The sequence below is a fragment of the Necator americanus genome, chromosome X, assembly GCF_031761385.1.
Source record: "Necator americanus strain Aroian chromosome X, whole genome shotgun sequence".
Lineage (NCBI taxonomy): Eukaryota > Metazoa > Nematoda > Chromadorea > Rhabditida > Ancylostomatidae > Necator > Necator americanus.
Window position 1 is genome coordinate 33,390,661 of NC_087376.1, and position 20,147 is coordinate 33,410,807.

General features: G+C 34.0%; 2 protein-coding genes across 4 annotated transcripts; both read left to right on the plus strand.

Moving 5' to 3' along the window:
- Positions 1-5,256: 5,256 nt before the first annotated feature.
- RB195_026223 (uncharacterized protein) lies at positions 5,257-13,865 on the plus strand (the record flags this gene model as incomplete). Of its 2 annotated transcripts, none has more annotated exons than XM_064214677.1 (17): positions 5,257-5,328; positions 5,657-5,779; positions 7,137-7,251; positions 8,692-8,763; positions 8,848-8,977; positions 10,708-10,819; positions 10,952-11,071; positions 11,136-11,269; positions 11,389-11,478; positions 11,696-11,768; positions 12,131-12,232; positions 12,294-12,401; positions 12,506-12,620; positions 12,868-12,995; positions 13,572-13,605; positions 13,698-13,730; positions 13,798-13,865. In XM_064214677.1, 17 exons carry the CDS (start codon positions 5,257-5,259, stop codon positions 13,863-13,865), a joined length of 1,629 nt encoding a protein of 542 aa, XP_064070557.1. The 2 variants fall into 2 exon arrangements, with proteins under 2 accessions (XP_064070557.1, XP_064070558.1); XM_064214676.1 differs by lacking the exon at positions 5,257-5,328 and adding an exon at positions 5,498-5,566.
- Positions 13,866-14,079: 214 nt separating this feature from the next.
- Positions 14,080-19,503, plus strand: RB195_026224 (uncharacterized protein; the record flags this gene model as incomplete). 2 transcript variants are annotated; one of them, XM_064214679.1, is made up of 10 exons in its annotated part: positions 14,080-14,128; positions 16,706-16,803; positions 16,878-17,024; positions 17,087-17,222; positions 17,938-18,024; positions 18,112-18,213; positions 18,331-18,481; positions 18,540-18,636; positions 19,106-19,239; positions 19,368-19,503. In XM_064214679.1, the coding sequence occupies 10 exons, from the start codon at positions 14,080-14,082 to the stop codon at positions 19,501-19,503; spliced, it is 1,137 nt and encodes a 378-aa protein (XP_064070559.1). The 2 variants fall into 2 exon arrangements, with proteins under 2 accessions (XP_064070559.1, XP_064070560.1); XM_064214678.1 differs by lacking the exons at positions 14,080-14,128; positions 16,706-16,803.
- Positions 19,504-20,147: the final 644 nt, after the last annotated feature.

The following is a 20,147-nucleotide window of genomic DNA, read 5'->3' on the forward strand; positions in this document are numbered from 1 at the left end:
ACTTCATCCATAAAAAATATAGGGAAGGATGAAATCGCGCTGGAGATCCTAATAAGAACACAAAAAAAAAAACATCTAATATCTAGTATTGAAATACGAGGTGAAAACATGCTTTGAAAGCTCTCCGATTACGGATTGAAGCCATACGGTTTCCACATGACTCACATACTATAATAATGATAAAAATGTAACGTTTTATTAATTATAGGTGCTCTTTAGAAACGGTACAGTACACCTGGATATAGTGCAAATACTCATAATTCAATTAAATCCACGTTATAAACTTGTTGTTTACATGAAGAGTCGATGAAGGTAGTACATATTTTCGCAACGGGAACGAAGTGCTTCATAGCGCTGTCGCATTGATCTACTCATTCCAGGGTACGTTATTAAAAATAGGACCATTATCATATTAGCTTGATACGACACAACGAATCCTCCTCTCCCTTACACTCTAACCTCTTTATCTACTCTTTTCGGAAGTATTGGAGGGGATGAGTTGATAATTTGAGGAAATTATGGTTGCTGCTGGTGCTTGGATATGTAATTCTAGCTTCTTCCTTTTAAGGTTCTCCTCAAACACGAATAAAAATTAAAATTTTAAAAAAGTATTAGATAAAATTAGAATAAATAAGATTTAGTGAGGAAAAACGGAGAACTTTTCCTTACACAATGGCTTCTACAAATGTATCCTGATCTTCTTCCTTACCGGAGTTTATTTAAATACTTTTATCTTCAAAAAAAGAAAAGGAGTTATGAAGTGTCTTTTTTTAAATAAAGTGCAGCCGATAGCTTTTAGACGATTGCTGATGGAAATCCAGAAAATCTTCAGAAATCAGAATATCCATTAGCTATGTACGTAAACGACCAGGTCATACTTTTATGGTTGTAAATGTTTAGAGCTATATTTCTACATTTTTATCTCTTATTTTATTTATTTCTTAGTTTGACTTTGCATAATTTTGTTCTAAGCAATTATTTTATTATTTTACTGAGTTTGATGCATTTTTTATGTGCTACAGTTTCTTGGATTAACCAGTTATTTGTGTTGTTCTTCGATAGTTCATCCTATATGCTTCGTTTTCAATTACAACCAGTAATGAAGAGGCTTCTGTGGCTAGGTTTTTTTTTCTCCTCTAATTCATCCTAGATGCACTGGAAATATGTGGGCATGTTTTTTCGATTATGCCCATGTTTCAGCGAAATTCCACATTATTTCTTTGCTTTCGTCTGGATCCGCCCCCTCGTTATATTACTCAGAGCATTCGTGATAAATACGTTTGAACAGTTTTCCTGATAACTAATGTCTTTTTCGCGTTTCCAGCTATCAACTTGAAAAAACATCGAGAAACACATAGGAGTAGACTTCGATCCACCATTTATTCATTCGAATATTCGCATACAACTTTTTCTCGATGTTAATTGCATGCCAGCTCTAATTGTCAAATAACAACGCAGTGTTTTTGTCAAGTCTTCCCGGCAAATTCTTTTGTTGAAGATTTTACACGAAGATCTTTTAGGTTTTATTAACAGAAAAAAATCAGTAAAAATTGTACACATTTACAGTCTACAAGTACTCTTATTTAAAGAGTATGTGAAAAAATCCTATGGGAATTTTGTGTTCTTTTATTCTTCTTTCTTATAGTTTTATTGTTATTTTGGATAATTATCTTCAAGATTAAGGAGTAGTTATGCGCTCGATTATCATCATATTGTTAGCTGTACATGGAATTATTCGTGGATTATTTGTTATCTTCAATTAATATGTTGCTAATTGTTTACTTGCCAACAACATCTCAACGGTGACGTGTAACGAAGTATGCAGCGAAGATAAGTATATGCAGTATATGCTAGTAGCGTTATCCATAGCAAATATACATGAATACTACTCTTCAATTGTTTACTCTCGTTTCTTTTAAAAGTAAATAGTAAGTGTAAAAAAATACAAGTGAATATAAGGTAACTAAGATATACATACGTTATTCAAAGAAAAGAAAAAAGAAAGAATTAGAAGAATTAAAGGAAAATTAAGAAGTGATTTTTCAACTGAAAATTTTGGTTTCGATAGGAATCACATCTTTAAAAAAACTACTTTGTCGTATCCATTAACATAGCGCAGCTATATATGGGAAAAGTTTCGTTCAGGAAGACCTTATCTTTGTTGTGACGGCTCCATTCTCATGACTCATCTCCTCAAACAAACTCTTCTTTATACCTCTTCCATATTTCTCGGAAAGAGCCCCAATTTCTCTGAAGCGCTCTTAAGTTCACAATCTAATCCAAACAATAGGATGATAATAGAAGATAGATATTTTATCTCATTATGTATGCCATTATTACATTTTTTTCTTTTTTTTAGTTCTACATATATATATATATATATATATATATATATATCTGAGAACATGGTTATTTGAATGTCCTTGAATATAAAATTTCAAAGATTAAAATTTCCTACCAATTTATTCGTATGTCGAAATTGGATCCGAAATTTTGGAAACGATTCCATTCTTGATTGCCACGATTTCCTGTGCGCCATGGAAATCGTCGTCTTCTCTTTTCGGTAGTTTCTCGAAGCTCACGATTTTTTTCTCATATTTCCATAGATAAATAACATATGTTTCCTCACAACATATCCATCAACTCAATGGACAAAGATACGGTGCTTCCTGTAATTTCTTTTTTTTTTCAACGAGAACGAGAATCTATTCATCTACTGAACAAAATGTTTTCTAAAATTAGAATTCCTGTAAAACTATTTAAATTTTATTATCTTCTCTTTAGTTTTTATTGATTTTTCTGTAGCTATGAGGTTTTCCCAGAGTGTAGAGAGATATCTTCGATTACCACCTATTCTACCAGTAACACTTCTCCTGGTATCTTTGAATTTTATTAAAAGAGAAAGTAAATTTTGTGGGGTCAAGTCACAATTGGAGAAAATTAGGCTTTAATTGAAACAGCCTAATATTTTCTAAATAGTACAAGAAGAGAAGTAAAACTACTTTAGTGAATTAGCATCCCAGTAACATTCCATCTCAGTAATTATCTTTTTCCTTCGTGCACTTTTACAGTGAAACATATAAACATTGTTTGGGCATTAGTTCGCTCGTCGCTGAACTCTCTTTAGCTGAAAATTCTAATTTTTGGAGTCATGTTATAAAATAAAAATCAAGAAATAAATTCAAACCTTTGCTATCTTCGTAAAAAAATGTTTTTTTAAATCACTTTTCACCATCTGTACGAATTACAAAAAAAATGGTCTTCTGTGGCTCAGTTACATCACGTCTTTATTTTATTAAATTTTTTAAACAAAATGTAAATAAGAAGTTTGATAGACCGTTTGGGTGGTATTTTATATGGTGCAGAGCTTGAGACCGGCATCCAGGCAGTAAACTAATTGTACTCTATAAAACTATCTGTTTCTGTTACTAAAACTTAGCAATACTTGTTCCGTTAAAAATTTCCAGAATCTTGAAGTTTCCCTCCTAGAAACTGTAAAAATTGTAATTATATTGGTCAGATTGCTTCCAATCGGCACGGATGTCATTTAAAAACATTCGATTCTGTAAACTATATTCTCTGCTTTATACAAATTCCATTGTTTACATCAAAGCTTCTTGGATTGCATTTCGCAAAATTTTAATAAAAATAGTTATTCTAGTTGCAGTCAAAGGAACAGATTTAAAAAGCTGGATTTGAAAATTATAAACAAATGTTCAAAGTGATTCCGGAATAGAATTTTACTGAGTTATGGTCCCAATTTTAAGTGGTCTCGACAGATCTGGACATTTTTTTTTCATTTTTCTTCTATATTCCAAATGAATCCATAATGTAGAAACCGAAATGCGTCATCGTTCCATTAAGCTTTAACATCTTCTGCAAGGCCCGACTTTTTCCTTAGAATTGGAATAATGAAATGAACAAACATCTTGCAAGAGAACTATGAAAATAGTTCTAAGACGTTCAAAACGCCTCTTCCGGTCTTCATCCAGAAACAATATTTCGTTGTCGGTTAAATGTTGAGCTTCATTCTCATCAGATAAGCTTGTGTCTTGCATCCGTCTCATTTCGGATGTGTCATCTATCTCGTCATCATCCACGCAACCAAATCTCAGACTTCAAGCTTTTTTTCTTTTTTTTCTTGAAAGCTGTTACTTTTATATTTACGTTATACCGTATCCAATTATGGTATTTTTTGAAGTTTAGTGCTTTTTCGTTCCAGAAAAAGAGATTTACGTTGCATTTCCTTTCGGTTAGTTGTTTTCTAGTTGCTCGAACACTAATCAGATAATCAGCTGGAGTAAACCTCCTTTATTTGGTAGGTTTTTACTGCAAATAATGCTTCAACATAATATTAAGAGTTATTAATTAATTGATATCATTTTATTGGAATGTAAACTCATCGAATCATAAAAACACTTTGAAGAGTCGAGAAATATTCTTATAAATAGTGTTATATTCAGTTACAATGCTTCTAACCGTTCCTCCATTTCAGCTGGTCCTCTTTCATCATTTTTCTATCACTTTTTTTTTGTGAAGATGATTGTAAACAATCCCTTGTCGTCTCCGTCTCGCCATGATATTACTTGCACGGGGAATTTTTCATCGATTGGAAACGTTTTATCCGCTGAGGATAAGTTTTCCCTTAAAATTTTAGTTCGAATATCTGTGAATTTCGCTACCACTGCTTACGATTTATTGTTCTTTTTTTGAATGTTTTATTTACTCTTTTTTTAAATTCTATCACTTTTCTTTAAAAAAAAATTTTATGGGTACCGAAGTCATTTGTATTTTCTACGAATGAAAAAGAGGCTAATTTTTCTCTCAACAAACATTATTTCTCCAAATAAATTATCCAGAAACAATGCAATGGATTATTCAAGGGGTACTCATATTCTTCTCCTTCTATTCTACGCATGATTAGTACTTTATTTAATAAATGAACAATAAATAATTTTTCCAACTAATTTGGCATTATTCATGTCTTTCTCACTACATTTTCCCAATCATTATTCTATTTTATTAAATGTAATTTTTTCAATTTTTTTCAATTCAAGGATAGCTATGATACATTCTAGGAACTATTTAACTGATTGCTTGATTAAATAGGTGTCCATATCTCTGATTTAACGTCCCGTGGTTGCTCATCATGTTTCATCTTCCGTCTCTTGGTCATTTCTGCTTTCTTTTTTTTCCTCTGCAAGTCACAATCGAGATTTCCGTTTGTTTTGGTGAAGAAATGAACCGATATCAAAGATGAATACGCTGATATTCCAGGATCAGTTTGGCGGCGTCAACGCAAAAAGTGCGTGTCGACATAGACATATGGTAAGTTCCGCCCTCCAGAGCGTTAAGTGCCTAATCCAGCAGAGCCACTCTCAACATCACAACCTCCATCGTTCGGTTCTCCCCCTCCCCGCTTCCTGTCTCCTCTAACTTACACATATGAGACGAATCACTAAAATCCAGAAACAATTTTTTCCCTTTTAAATGACAGATGGGTTACGAGCCTGAAACGGAAAAAGTGGGCAAACTAATGGCATGGACTGTTCTCATCTACATCCAGGCAATAATTATTATTCAAAATTTCCCTATGAGTACATCACTGACTACGGTATTCTTTGTGATGTAGGGATAATTTTATTAAATATTTTAGGCTGCCTTGGGTGCGCTATGGAGCTCTAGTGGAAGCCTACCTCCTCAAGAAGGACAACCAATTCAACCAGTTCCTTATCGTTTATGCCTTGGATTGCACGATGTTTTCATTGCACTGTTTTTGGTGGGCGTATTTTACATTAACAATTAATTTTTTTTAACGACACACTCATTTGGTGGAGTTTTTCTGGTGGAGGAGGAATAAAATTAATTTATAAATTTATCTAAAGTATAATAAGAGTACAATAGTTACTTCCGTGATCTACTTCGGGTCAAATTGGAATAAATCCTAACTTTTATTGAAATTTTTTTGAATATCCAGAACAATCTTTTTTGGATATCTGGAAAACATCGTACTTTTCTCAAAAACGGAAATTCTTAAGTTTTCCTGAAATAGTAGAGCAGTTTGTACCGCTTCGAATCAACTGTCCTGGATACCATGAACTTGTAGTATACATAAATTCTTCATCAGTTTACTTCTGGATAAAATCAGCACTAATTACGTAGCTGTTATTGCTGGATCTACATTTCTGCACACTTTGAAACATGTGCAAATCCTGGTACGATTTTCCTCAAATTCTAGGACTTACAAATGTTGTCAGACCAATTTCACTTTTTTGTGTACAGAAAGTCTGTTCAGGAATCAGCAGAGTTTCAATGAGTGAGGAAAAGTTTAGGGAAGAGGTTCAGGAATTGTTGACCTCTGGTTACTTCGATAATCGAAAAATCAACCTTGAAATTTTGCAGTTCCTCACCATTATCAATTTAAAAAATGAGAACAGCATTTAATTCACAAATTCTAGAACTTTCTCCTCATAACGCTTTTTGAGCTATCAATAGATTTTACTCGTCAAACTTTTACCTAAAATTAGCTTAAAAACCCAAATTCAGACATTTTTCAATAGAATATTTTTTTAAATCTAGCTTTTTTCCTTAAAAACATCGTGCACCTGTACTTTGAAGTCTCTTTTCTGTATCGGACCAACTAAAGGAAATCCTTGAAAAGGCCCTGCAGTCAAGAGAAACAAAGTGTATACACTGGTTCAACACGTGATTTCCATTCGTACACATTTTCATCCGTTAAATTTTCAGTTGTTATCCACAACGTAAAAAAATAAGCTCGCTATCTGTCGTTTTTCCGGAAGGAACTGAGCTATCAGAGTTATGATTGAAAAATAAGATAGTTTCCTATTTTATTACATAAAAAACTATTAAATTTCCCTCTGAAGCTATTTGCTTAATCGTATTCATCCTGATTTGTCGATTTCTTCGAAACACTCCGCAACTCAGTACAATTATCCGCGTAATTATAGTTTGTCCTCATGTCGATAAGTACATATTTATGGGATGTAGAAAGATTTTCCTTCATGGAATGTGTACAGATAATTAGAGGATTTTAGAAGGACATACTGGAGATGTTTTAATTTCAAATCTATTTTTTTAAATATTTTTTTTCGATTTTAAACTATTTTCATTAATAGGTGATGATGATTTTGTTGACCGTTATTGGAAATATACTTGTGGTGTTGTCCGTCGTCGTCTACAAACGTATGCGTACATTCACTAATATTCTATTAACCTCATTAGCTACAGCAGGTAAGAAGATTTTCTTTAAAAAAAATATCCCATATCCGGAAGATTTTAAGAACATGTACATAATACGAAAAGAAAATGATTAATTTATGAGTGCTTCAAAAATTGAATGATTTTTCTTTAATAAAGGTAGATTTCATGTTGTAGTTGTATCAATTAGCAACGGTTTTTCTTATGATTTTCGGAAATCTCAACCCAATTAGATAACTGAGAACGTGCGCAAATCGAAAAAAGAAATCCAGGAAGTATTAATTCCACAAGGTCCAGGGATTTTGAAATTACAGTAACGTCATCAAAAACCGGCTTTTCAAAGTGCTTAAGTCTCCCTGCAAAGACCAATTTCATTTCCAGCAGGACATTTTTTTAACGGAGCATCAGCATCTCCACAAATTCCTATCGCTTATACAATTTTTTCTTGAAAATCGTTGAAACCTCCTATTTTTTCAACCTCTGTGCTTGTAATAGACTTCATAAGAACGAAAAAAACCAAACGTGCATTTTTTTTCCAACGTCCTGTAGAATTTCACGGTTGAATATTTGAAAAATTATGAAAAATCTGTTGAGAAATCCGTCTCCCACATGTTTCTGTGCTATGTGCTCATTTTGGATTTTTTGTGTGAAAGTAAGAGACTATTTTCCAAGAACTCACAAAAAATATTCTATAGAGCAAACACCGAGTCAAACAATTATTTTTTTCACAAAACGGTACTGTTTGAAAAATATATTGTAAGAAGATTAAAAATCCTTAAACAGCTCAAATCTGTTTGAAATGATCTAATTTGGCACTGATTTTTGTTTATAAAGAAAAGTAAAAAAAAAAACCTGGGATTATCCTTGATTCATTCTTTCTAAGCGTCTCACTGATTTTACGCTATCTAACGATATACAAAAATTTCTTCGCCACCGCCCTGCTCTTCACTTTCTGCCCACTCATTTTCTATTATTAGAGGTTTTCAGGAAGTTGTTGCTCTTAAAGGCCGTGGAGTGCGGATAATCCGCTCGACGTGTTCCGTTTTATCCGCTAATCTTTCGGAATTGTTGCATAATTTCCCATACATGATCCCGTTTTTCTATTAAGTGGATTGTTTCAGTTCGTTCCTAAAAGAAATGTCTGATATCAGACTAATTTAGTTTCTTGAGCTTTAAGTAGATAAAAAAGAGCGAGATCAGCGTTTTCTACTGTAATTCAAACATCTAGAACTGATCAATAAAAAGCTGTGTAATCAATATCCCAAGATTCAAGGATCAGTCAAACACAAGCACTACCAATCATTTAAATAATCTAGGCTCATTCAGTTGTTAGACGTCAATATACTCGAATTTTTAATAAATAAATTAATATTAAGCAAGAATCATATTAATTAGTACTTCGCACATATCATTTTTTTGAGAAAATAAAAGGAAAATTTGAAAACTTTGTTTGTATAATGAAAATTTTTTTAGATCTTTTGGTGGGGCTAGTTGTTATGCCAATGTCACTTCTAGATTTGCTTCATAACCACCGATGGCCTTTAGGTTTTGTAATATTTTCTTTATTTTTTATTTTTTCTTCGAGTTATTTTACAAATTTAAATAGATTAGCAACCTGAGATAATTTAGGAAAATTTTTATGCGGTTTATGGGCAACGTCTGATGTTCTCCTCTGTACTGCTAGTATATTAAATCTTTGTGTGATTAGCTTGGATCGATATATGGCAATCACATCGCCACTTAAATATCCAAGAACAAGGTGGGTGCTGGATTTTCTTATTCGAAAACGACAAGTATCGATTTTTTTCTATGCAATAATAATTAATTTCAATCAAAAATTTTGCTTTAATTTAACGGAAACTAAAGAAGGGGTTTCGGAGATCACTGGATTTCTGGCATTTTTTCTTCAATCTGTAATAATTGACATTAATTCCTGGATGCATGTTATCCTTGATGTTGGTCTGCCATTTGGCGATCGTAGAAGCGGGACTCCCAGTACTACACAATTTCCCGGCTTCACATCACCGTCCGGCTCATTGAACATATTCACATCATTACAAACATCCAAAGCTATTTTAGTCCAAGGTAATCGTGCATTTCACGTGCACAACGCACTTCAAGATTCATAACTAATCTATGTACGAACTGTGAATGAACATTGTAGGCACTTCCTTCAATTATTAATAATTGATGGCGACGAATTTCTGGAAAAAGAAAATGAAATTCCGCTAATTTTCTCTTTCCATCAAATTGTTTTTTTTCTCTGCGACAAGTGCTTGAACAGCAGAGCGTGAGTAGAAACAGGCAATTTTCGCATTCCGGATTTCCTTACTCCTGAAACAATGGTTGCTGATAATTTCGGACGTCTTCATTATTATTCTAATTCATAGAATTATGTACTATCCCGGACTACTAATTTTACTAAAAAAATTTCTTTTTCTTCGAGTTTTTAACCACTATTTAATTACTATTGTTTGCTTTTTATTAATTTTTGCTACTATTTATCTGCTGATTTAATGATTAATATTGAAAATACTTTATTGGAAATAAAAATATGATGTTTTATCGTTCTTTACCGTGTACTTTGTGCGTTTTGCAAGAAATACAATGACAATTTTCTCTCTTGAAAGAGTTTGAAAAGGTCTAAGCACACCATTATTCGTGTAACAAAAGCAGTGAGTGGTTTAAGCGCGCCTGAGTGCACCCATCGAGTTATGCTTGAAAAGAACACTTTTCCTCAAAAAAAGTATGTATACAGTTGAGAAAAGAAAAAAAAATATTCGTTGCACATTTACGTTTTTCTATTCCCTATACGAATAGCATTCAAAAAGACAGAATAGAGAGAGTTATGGATTCTTAAAGGAGTTCGACCTTAAAGAATCCTTGAAGATTCTTAAGAAGAAAGAAAAGAATATTTGATGAATTTCAAGAGATCCATCAACAAAATTCAGTTCCAATTTTTTGAAAAAATCCCAGAGTTTCAGAATATTATTCAGTATAGCATTCGAGATAACCTTGGAATCAGTATCTGTAGATTTCCGGATGTTCATGCAACTTTAACTACGAAATTAAAGGAAATGAGTTACATCTATTGGTGCTTCCTTAAAATCTTAAATCTTAAGGTGTCCACGTGAAAAATAACACTGTTAATGTTCTTTTTGCTTAATTTTCTTTTTTTACCTCAGATTTGTTTGATTGAAACAAAGAAAACATTGGAGAAATTTATTGTTTCTGAATCATGGAACTGTTTTGAAAATGTCATGTCACATCATTTTATTATAGATAAAGTCATAATTTGTTTAATAATTTGAAATTTTAATTTAAAAACAAAGAAGAACTATGACATTTCACTTTTCTCCGCTTTACTTCCATCTCATTTTTCTTTTACTTGCTCGCTTCCTTTTTCTCTTTTATTAATTTATTTGCTATTTATTTAATTTATTTACTTCGTTTATTACTGTTCTTTGAACCTATAGAAATAAGTTTCAGATCACGAAAAATGGCTGCAGGGTTGTTGTCGTGTGTTTGGTTACTATCCTTAGTGGTTTGCAGTCCACCATGGTTTGTTCCTGGATGGGGATTGTTCGTTGATCATAAGAAGGTTTGATTTTGTTGTTCGATCGTCATGTGCTGCGTCATTTGTAAACAATCCTTTAACCAAAAGCTTAATCATTAACATCGATGAAACCAAAGAAATATACAACCTCGCTCCCTCAAATTTCTATGTTATTAGGGATTGTCTGACAATTTAACCACTGTCATCAATCGTGATGAGACCTTTATGTGCGGCTACTCGCCATCAGTACCATATCGAATCTACAGCGCTCTCGGAAGCTTCTATATCCCATTACTGGTCAGTCCTTTGAAAATCCTCGTTTCATTCGTTTAAAAAAATCCGAAAATCTTCGAATCCTTAGGTGATGCTCTCTGTTTACTTCAAAATCTTCCGAGTTGCATCCGAACGAGAGGCTTTGATGCAGCAATCGATTGGAACATGTCGTTTAAGTAATCGAATAGTTAAAACGCCACCGAATAATCGTAATAATCTTAGGTACGTGCTTTAATTTGATTTTTTTCTTCACTTTTTTAAACTTTGATCCCACAAAATTCCAAAAAATTTGTGGGATGTGAGATCTGTGTAGGTTTACACGTTTCTTTTTTTACTTGCAGGACAGCTAGCGCTCCACATTCACGGATGAGGGTACAAGTGAACAATTCCGGCCGAGTGAACTATTCCGTTCGACCAGTTGAGTACGCTAGGTAAGACATTATTCGTTTCAGGATCTTCTTGAATATTCGACTTACTCTCGTTATTTCGTTTGCTGTAGTTACGCAAAAAAAACTGACAATAATCCGTGAATTGTTTGGAAATGACTGACCTTTTTCTTCCACCATTATTGACTGCTCACAATTAAATCATAACATGAAGTTCTTGAAATATTTTCGTAAGGAATGTAAATAAGTGATATTATTTTAGGCGTCATGAGTCGGCGAATCGTCAGGAATCGCGATCGACAGAATGTGAGGATTCACCTCAGAACAGCATGGAGGTATTTAATGGAAGTGTTCTATCTAACTTTGGGGATTCAACTGTTGTTATAATAATAAAAATGAGCAAAAAAAAAATAACGATAAAATAACACGCGCAAAGCGGTAAAAAAAAGTAGATTATACCGATTATTCTTATTGTCATTTTGTATGCGAGGTGAAATCTACCAGGATTTCCTAGTTTTCCATGATTCTCTTTCCTTATTGTAGCAGTTTTTTTTTTTCATTTCCAGTCAAATCTGCGCTTCAAGTCAGAATCTGCGCTTTGAAGGAAATGCTGGAAATTCTCAAGTGTTCTGATTTTTTCGCTTGTTTTCTAAATCCAAGAACTTTATCCAAGTGATTGAATTACTAATCCATATAGATGTCCACGATGCTATTAACCACACCGAATGGTTCACAAAAACATCGTATGTCTATGGAACGAGAGTGCTTTTCGATGGCTGATCTTGCCAACGGTGACCAAGTATGTCGTGTGTTTATGAGTTATTTCATGCATCGTTTCCATAAATAACCTCTTTTTCCAGCAAGCACCGAAGAGGAAAAGCACTGAAGTGAACTCAGAAGTGCCGGCTATGACTCGTAGGGCACAAGCTGTGCACGCTCGATTACAACCAAATAATTTGCTTGCAAAGGTAAGCGTAGGAGTGGGTGGAGGTGGTTTGCTGCCAATCCAACTGTGATTAATCAATTCCTATCAATTCTATACTGCAGCGTTTCTACGAATTCCCTCTTTTAGGCCTACGAACACTATCAAATTAATGGACCTGGGAAAGCAGTTCGAGGTTCTAAGGAGAAAATGGTGTATTTAAGAGAGCGAAAAGCTCTGAAAACTATTGGTATTGTTGTTATGGGTAAGTTACAATAATAACTATTATAATAATTATTATTAATCAACACTGCTATAATTTACCTGTACGACGGGTTGCCATAGTTGATTTCCCCTTTACTTATATTTCACGATGTTCATTTTTCAGTTTTTTCATGGCTCATCCATAAAATTTGGCTGTAAAAATCTTAAGACGAAAACATTTTCACTTATTTTCTATTTCTTCCACGTAATTTTAATGGATTTTAATCGCGGATATGTGCAAAATTTAGGTTTCATTATTTGTTGGATGCCATTCTTTGTCATGTACTTGATAGAAGTTTTTGCCACATCGGTGAGCACGTCACGAGCCTTTAAACTCATCAGCGAATTCTTCCTGTGGCTCGGATATTCAAACTCGGTATGGTTGAATTTTCACGATTATTACTTTTTCTAATTCTACTTAGTAAAAAGTCTCTTCTAATAATCCATATCGACATGTACGGAGATCTAAGCGACAATCATACTTCAGAAGAAATTATTTATTTTGTTATTTGTTTATATTATTCTATCTGATCATTTAAAAAAGAAAATTGAGCAGCTCACTGCTCGGATCAGACGACCAATATTCCACACTCCGCCTCTCCTCCACACGTTTTCCTGACTTCAAACTTTGACAAAAAAAAAGCGCGGAATACAACTGAATGATCATTTTGGCTGTGTATTAAATCCTAGAAAATTCAAAATCTCCACTCCCCATCTTCCCTCATGCGAACTCCCGTCATCTATTGCGCAAGTTCTATGGGACACATTTTGACCATAGAGCGCATTATCAGATGAGATTAAGTGTGAGAATCGGCAATAGTATTTACAAACGATCACAGGATAGATCCTTAAAGATCTTAGAGAGCTTTCAAGTCCAAGAAAATCCACTCGAATTCCAGCAGAACTACATTCTTCACAGTGTCTGGATAAATAATAAATATATCCTTTACAGGTATTGAATCCAATTATCTACACTATGTATAACGGTGATTTTCGACGTTGTTTTCGGGATTTGCTTTCATTCGGCTGTGTACAACATCATCGAAGAACGATGAGCGTAAAAAAGCTTCATCAACAGAGTACAATATTCTGATTGTTTTGTGGGTACTATGTAAGTTCTAATCGATTACTCAAAATAACAAATTCTCATGTTAGTTTGAAAAAATTCTATATTTTAGTCACGACTACATCCTTATTCTGGGCTTCACACGATCTCCTGCCTTTATTCAATTCATTTCTGTTATAGATTTTGTTGATCGCTTTCGATTGTGTCATTTTTCATGAATATTATTCTTTTTTTTTTCTTCATATTGAGCTATGCGAAGAAAAAGATCACTAGAATTAATTCAACTTTACAACTACAACGCCAATACTACAATTTTCTCCGCCCCGAACGAATTGATCACGTTTGCACACGTGCTTGCACATGCGGTAGTGGAAGTAGAGCGACTAGTCCGCAGATGCACAACCGATCGGACGAGTTTGAAAAGTTAGACGAAAAAATGGCAAGTAGGACAGAATCGAACCCAAGGGAAAATCGATACTAGTGAATTCTAGTTGGTAAGGATCCTTTTCTTCCAGCTGATCAGGATTTCGACTAGTTCTAAGGAAATTCATCGTATTTTAAGTTGAAGTGATAGAAATCGATAAGGCATTGTTTGCTGACGTTATTGCAGTAACATGAATATTGAATAAAATGAAATAAAAGTACAAAAAATAAGAAAAAAAAGAGAGATGAGGAAAAAAGAAATAATAAAATGTGGACATCAATTTCAATCCAGAATTCTAGATGGGAAACGAACACGTATTCAGCGTGCACAACAATTTGTGATAGAAATCGATGTATAAATTCTTTTCTTTTATTCTCCTAAACAAGTCTGGCACCAATTTCCAGAACAGAGAAGGATAAGAGGTTGATTGCCCTCAGGCGATATCGACTTCCGGAAATGAATACTGATCCCAGCCTTCTATTTCACATTTGAAACTTCAAATAGTGATAGAAAACGATCGAAGGATAAATCCATACGCTTGTAAATCCATGAAATTGAAAATGGATCTGGTTTGTTGTCATGTGGTTATCATTGACAATAGTATGGAAGAAATAGGTTTAAGGATCGAGTAAATGAGGTCCTGAACGGAGCACAGAAAATATTTTCTTTAAAAAGGATGTGGTGCGGTGCTTTGAGGAAAAAATGATAAACAGATTTTAAAAAAATAAACAAAACGATTTTCTGCCTCTATTTTCGATAACAATAAAGAACACAGAAAGCTCAGCAGCACTTTGTGATGCTCTTATTAAAAAGTAAATATAAATAAGTAATAAATAATAATATATACAACAAGTACCTGAAATTTAAAAAAAAATCCTACAAAACAATGCAAATTTTCCACTTATTTCCTCCCACCGAATTTTGTTGATGTGCAAATAGAAATTTTGCAAAAAAAAAATTCCAGAATCCACAAATCCACTTTACCGTATGGTATCTGACTAAGAACGAATAGTTTACTTAACAACTGTCAAGAAAAAAATTTTAAAAAAATATAAAAATGGGTCGATTTTATCATTGCAATCGAATTATCGTGATCACTGAGGAGAGCAGATGTTTCGAAGCAACGATCGATACCGAGGGGTCACCACGCAGATGGCTTCCCCAGTTATCGATTTTTTTTTCTTGGGACGGTTTGCTTATGTTATAATTGTGTACTTTGTGGTGTACTTTGCCTTCTGTTATCATATTCTACTTTTTTCCAGCGATTTTTTTTAAATGCAAGATCCAGATTATCCAGACCTCCTGATCCTCTCACTCGACTCTTCCATGAGAAGCTCTTACTTCGTTTAGCATATGACGTCAATAGGTCTACCGGTTTCTACTTCAAATAAACGTATTTTAAACTATCCTTGGCTCGTCTTCTAATTCCACGAATCCATGAAGTTTTCAATCTTCAGAGAATCCTCAACCGAAAAAAAAAACACTCTAAGGAAGAATTTTCTTTGAAAAAATTAAAACCCATTGGTGTCGGGTTACAATCCACGTAGGTGAGGTTAGTCCTAAGATCAACTGGAGATAAGTCGCTTCCAGGATTTTCTATGAGGGGATAAGAAGAATTTGATGACTATGACAGGAACTAAAACCTACTGTAGGGGGCAACGTGGAGATTTAGAGAGGTTATAGATCATAATCTATATATTTTCATTGAGCATCCTGAAGAAAATCCATGATTTTTGGCCGATTCGTTGTTGTTATTGTGTTCGGATAGTTGAGTATCTGTTGCTGCAGCTCTGAACAGGCATAAATAAGTCATTGTTCATGATTACCTGTGACATTATCATGATAAATTACTAGTACGGGTCCTACACATTCAAAATTCAAGAAAAAACAACTTTATTTCCTTAATTATTTGTTATCAAGGACTATTCATCATCCATACGTTTAAGTGTGAATAATAACTGCCATATCAGATTTACAGTCCTCTTGGAAGTTTGTGAATCTCATTATTGTCATTTCTTGAAAGAATTCCCGTTTCATTCGCGTAAGAAACCAGAGAGTGGGCGAGCTGCCACGTTAAACGCTCTGTCTACATCGTAGTCGCCATTGCCCTCCAAGTAACCTCCAAAAGGAGGCTTGTACTGTGAGTGAAATGTAAGGAACCTGAAACAACGGCAACTACAATGATTCTCTCCGGATAATTTCAGGAAAAAAAAGTTAGGTAGCCTGATGAATATAAAAATAACCATCTTTGTACTCTTTTGTTGTCGTCTCTACAATAGTCCTTCGAATGTTGTATTTTGGTTTTTTTTGGTTCTTTTTAATGGCTACATTTCAACGAAAGCTAAGATTATCCCAGACGTCTTGTACTTCTACCATGCTACAGTACAGTAACCGTCCTACAGTAACATGTGGACATAAGAACGCATATTTCCCGTGAACTTCAGTATTTTGGACGAAGTATTTGTAGGTTAACTTGACGAATCGTACGATAACAAGTGGACAAAATTTCGAGGAAATTTTTCAATTAAAAATCTATGCCGGGACAGTGACGTGCTCTAATCTGAAAATACGCGTCGGATCTTGTTTCGTATTGGAGCATATCTTCATTATTTACGTGATCGGGTCCATCCTCTTAAGTTTGTTGTTCTGATTCTCACGCACGTGTCATCTTCTTCCTACGGGGTCAACCGCCTTGTTAGTTCTCCACACTTTCCTTGATTTTATCGATCGATTTCAGCTATGAACCTCAACCTGATTACTTATTTTAGATGGAGTTAAAAGTAAGTGTTGATGGTGTCGAACGAAGTATTTCTGGTGTTTCAAATGAAACTACATGTGCTCAAATTATTTATGCTCTCGCACATGCAATCAGTCAGAAAGGACGATTTGTGATGGTTGAAAAATACAGGAATAAGGTAGTAATTTTCTTTTGATTATTACTCTATAATATTAATTTATTCATTCCGTATTCGTCCAGGAACGTCGACTTTCTCCTGTTGATAAACCACTTGAGTTACTGGAGAAGTGGAGGGAACATATGTCGAATGTAACGTTTGTTTTGAAAAAGATTGAGGACGAAAATGACAAGAATTCCTCGTTAAATGCGAGTTCAAGTAAGCGATTTTCGAGTGAGGTGTTTTTGTTTTGAACATGTTTACAATGACTTATCGATTTCCACACCTTTCCACTCAATGCTTCTAAGAAACTGTAGTTTCCAATGTTTTCTGTCAAAATTCTCAAATCTATTTCGATAGCTTAATGGATAATTTCATTTTATGATTCATGATTTTAATTTTCATTAAAAAAAGCTGTTAAAATAGTTGGTAAATTTTTAGTGAAGCAAGCAAACAGTGAAAATTTCTTCATAATTTCTGTTCATTCTATCATTGTGACATTTTAACGAATACTTGATGATTAGTATTTTGTAGCAGTACTTGTTTATATTAGTATTATGTTACTTTTTTCGTATTTGAAATAGGCTGTAATAACTGACTTTCAAAAATTTTCTTTGACTTTTTCTTCTCAAGTTTGAGGTTGTGCTGCTGACGACGAGGTTTTATTTAAATGAAGTTTTATTCCTTCTATTCAAGAATAGCACTGTGAAACATATTCCATATTTCCTTTTTATTAATATCCTTCAAATACTTCAACAAGCTCTAGAAATAAGGGACGCACTTCTTTTCCTTTGGTATATAATTAGTATGTTGAAAATCGAAATTTAGTATGACCTTATGAAGAAAAATATAAATTATGAAGAAATTTTCCTTATATTCTTTATGTTCCTTATGAACATTAGCATTTCTAGATTATTACGTTAATAATTTCCAGGTAAAGCACTGGATTTCCCAACTGGATCTTCCGCAGTGACCGTTCAAAGTATTTCCAGCAGCAGTATGCCTTCGGCACTTCCGTCTGGTAAGAGGCTTTGTTTGATTTTTGTTATATTTTATTTTGTTTATTTCTAAATAGCATTGAGCCAGATAAGAATCCCGAGTTGTTTAGCTTTCACAAATAAGTCTAACGCTATTTCTGCTAACATGAGTACATCTTCTCTTCCCACGATTCCTCTACGACCAACAAATCGCGGACGGCCTCCACCACCTGGTGCGTTTTCCTTTCCACATTGTTGTGTTCTCTTTTTTGGTCACACTGGACACATGTTCTCTCTTTTACCGTTTTTTTTTCTTCGTTTCAGTATATTATGTTTGATTTACTTTGCAGACTATAATTCCGTAATGGAGCAGAAATTTGCTTCACTTGGACGTAACATGCAACCGAATTCAACTGTTTCTATGCTTCCCACTGGTGAGATGTCTATTGCTAAGATGGGTCTCACTCAGAATGACTTGCTCGTATTAATTGAAAAACAGCGGTAAGGATATTCAGAGTTGTACGTTCTGGACTGTTTTGAGGACAGCACCTCATTTCAGACAAATGATCGAAAGACAGCGAGAAAACCTTTTAAACACTGAATTAACATTGCCATCCGAAGCTGACCGTGAACTTCTTCAACTTCAGTTGCAACAGGTATGCAAGAGGATTTTAAAGGGATTTATGTTGAATTGCGTTCAGAAAAAAAATTCAGCATTTACGTTGTTTTCTGTTATTACATACTAATAAGCATTATTTGTTTGAATGGACTAAGCAACATCCAGAAATAAGTACTTTTTGGTTGAGTTCTTCCAGTTCACATTGACGGTTTTGATTCTGTTTTGTTTTTGTTCAAATATTTAGTTGCTTTCTTTATTTTCCTTTCGTTCATTTACGATTTTATCATTTACGTTTTTCTTTACTAGTGATGTGATCATTATTATTAATCTCATCATTTCGTCAATATTTTCTGCTTTTAATGCTTGTTATCTTTTCAATTTACTAATACTGTAGAAATAAAGTATGGTTTGATTTCGCCCATTCAGAAAGTAGACAGAAATGATGGTTACATGTATGCACTAGATTATGTACGTATCACTACAATTCAATGCATATTTCTTTCCAGGAAAATCTCAGGAGTATTCTAGCGCCGATGAGGGAATCAAACTGGCCTCAACAATACCAGAAACAGCTGAAACAGTCTCATAAATTACGTGCGGCTATTGAGGCCACAAGGGAAGCGATCGATAAGACAATGAGGTTAGATATCTCTTTTTTCAAAGAACTATTTTTGCAGATATCCTTGGTGTGCTTGTGATTTCGCCTTGACTTTTTCTTTCTTTGTTTTTTTTTTATCGAGTAAAAGAATAATATCGGATCCATTACAGTGATATCAACAGAATGCGAAAAGAGGAAGAAGAATTGCAGAAGAAGCTGGCCGATCTTGAAGGCTCCATTCCAACTTCACAACAATCCTCAATTCCCATGAATTCCTCATCCTCATCGAAATTGAAAGCATGCTAACTGTCCCATACTGTATTACTTACGAATCCCATCAAATTCAGGTACAAAAATTCACGGATTGTTGTATGGCATTTTAATTAACGTTGTTGACCATGTACGATCTACACCATTCGAACTCGACTAATTTTTTTTTCAAATCTTCCATCAGCTGACTACTTTTAACCATTTAGATCGTCTTCGTATTATATATGTGATCTTCTGCTAGTTCAGCTTTACGCACAGTATTCATCGTTCCTCAAATGTACGTGTTTTGCTCACTTGTACCCTCACTTCATTTTTGTCACGTTTTAATTTTAGCTTAAATTTGAGGGGTGCTACAATGTTGCTACGATGCTTCATACTAACAATTGTATACTTAATGCTAATAGTTGTATAAAGATTCCGCATAAATTCCTTTACTAAATAGACTTGTTTGTGGCTCGTTTCAATTTTTTGTGGATACTTGTAAGGGACGAGAGCCCTGTCAAGAAATTCCTTTTTTTAATTAGTGATCGGCAAAGAAATAGAATCGACACAAATTATCATCAGCGTATCATTGTTTATTCTTACTCGAAACGCTAAGGTTGCACGTTGACACTTAGATTCATTGCTTTTATTTCCCGATATTTCCGGAACAGCTTTAATGAACGAGTGTGAAATAGGTT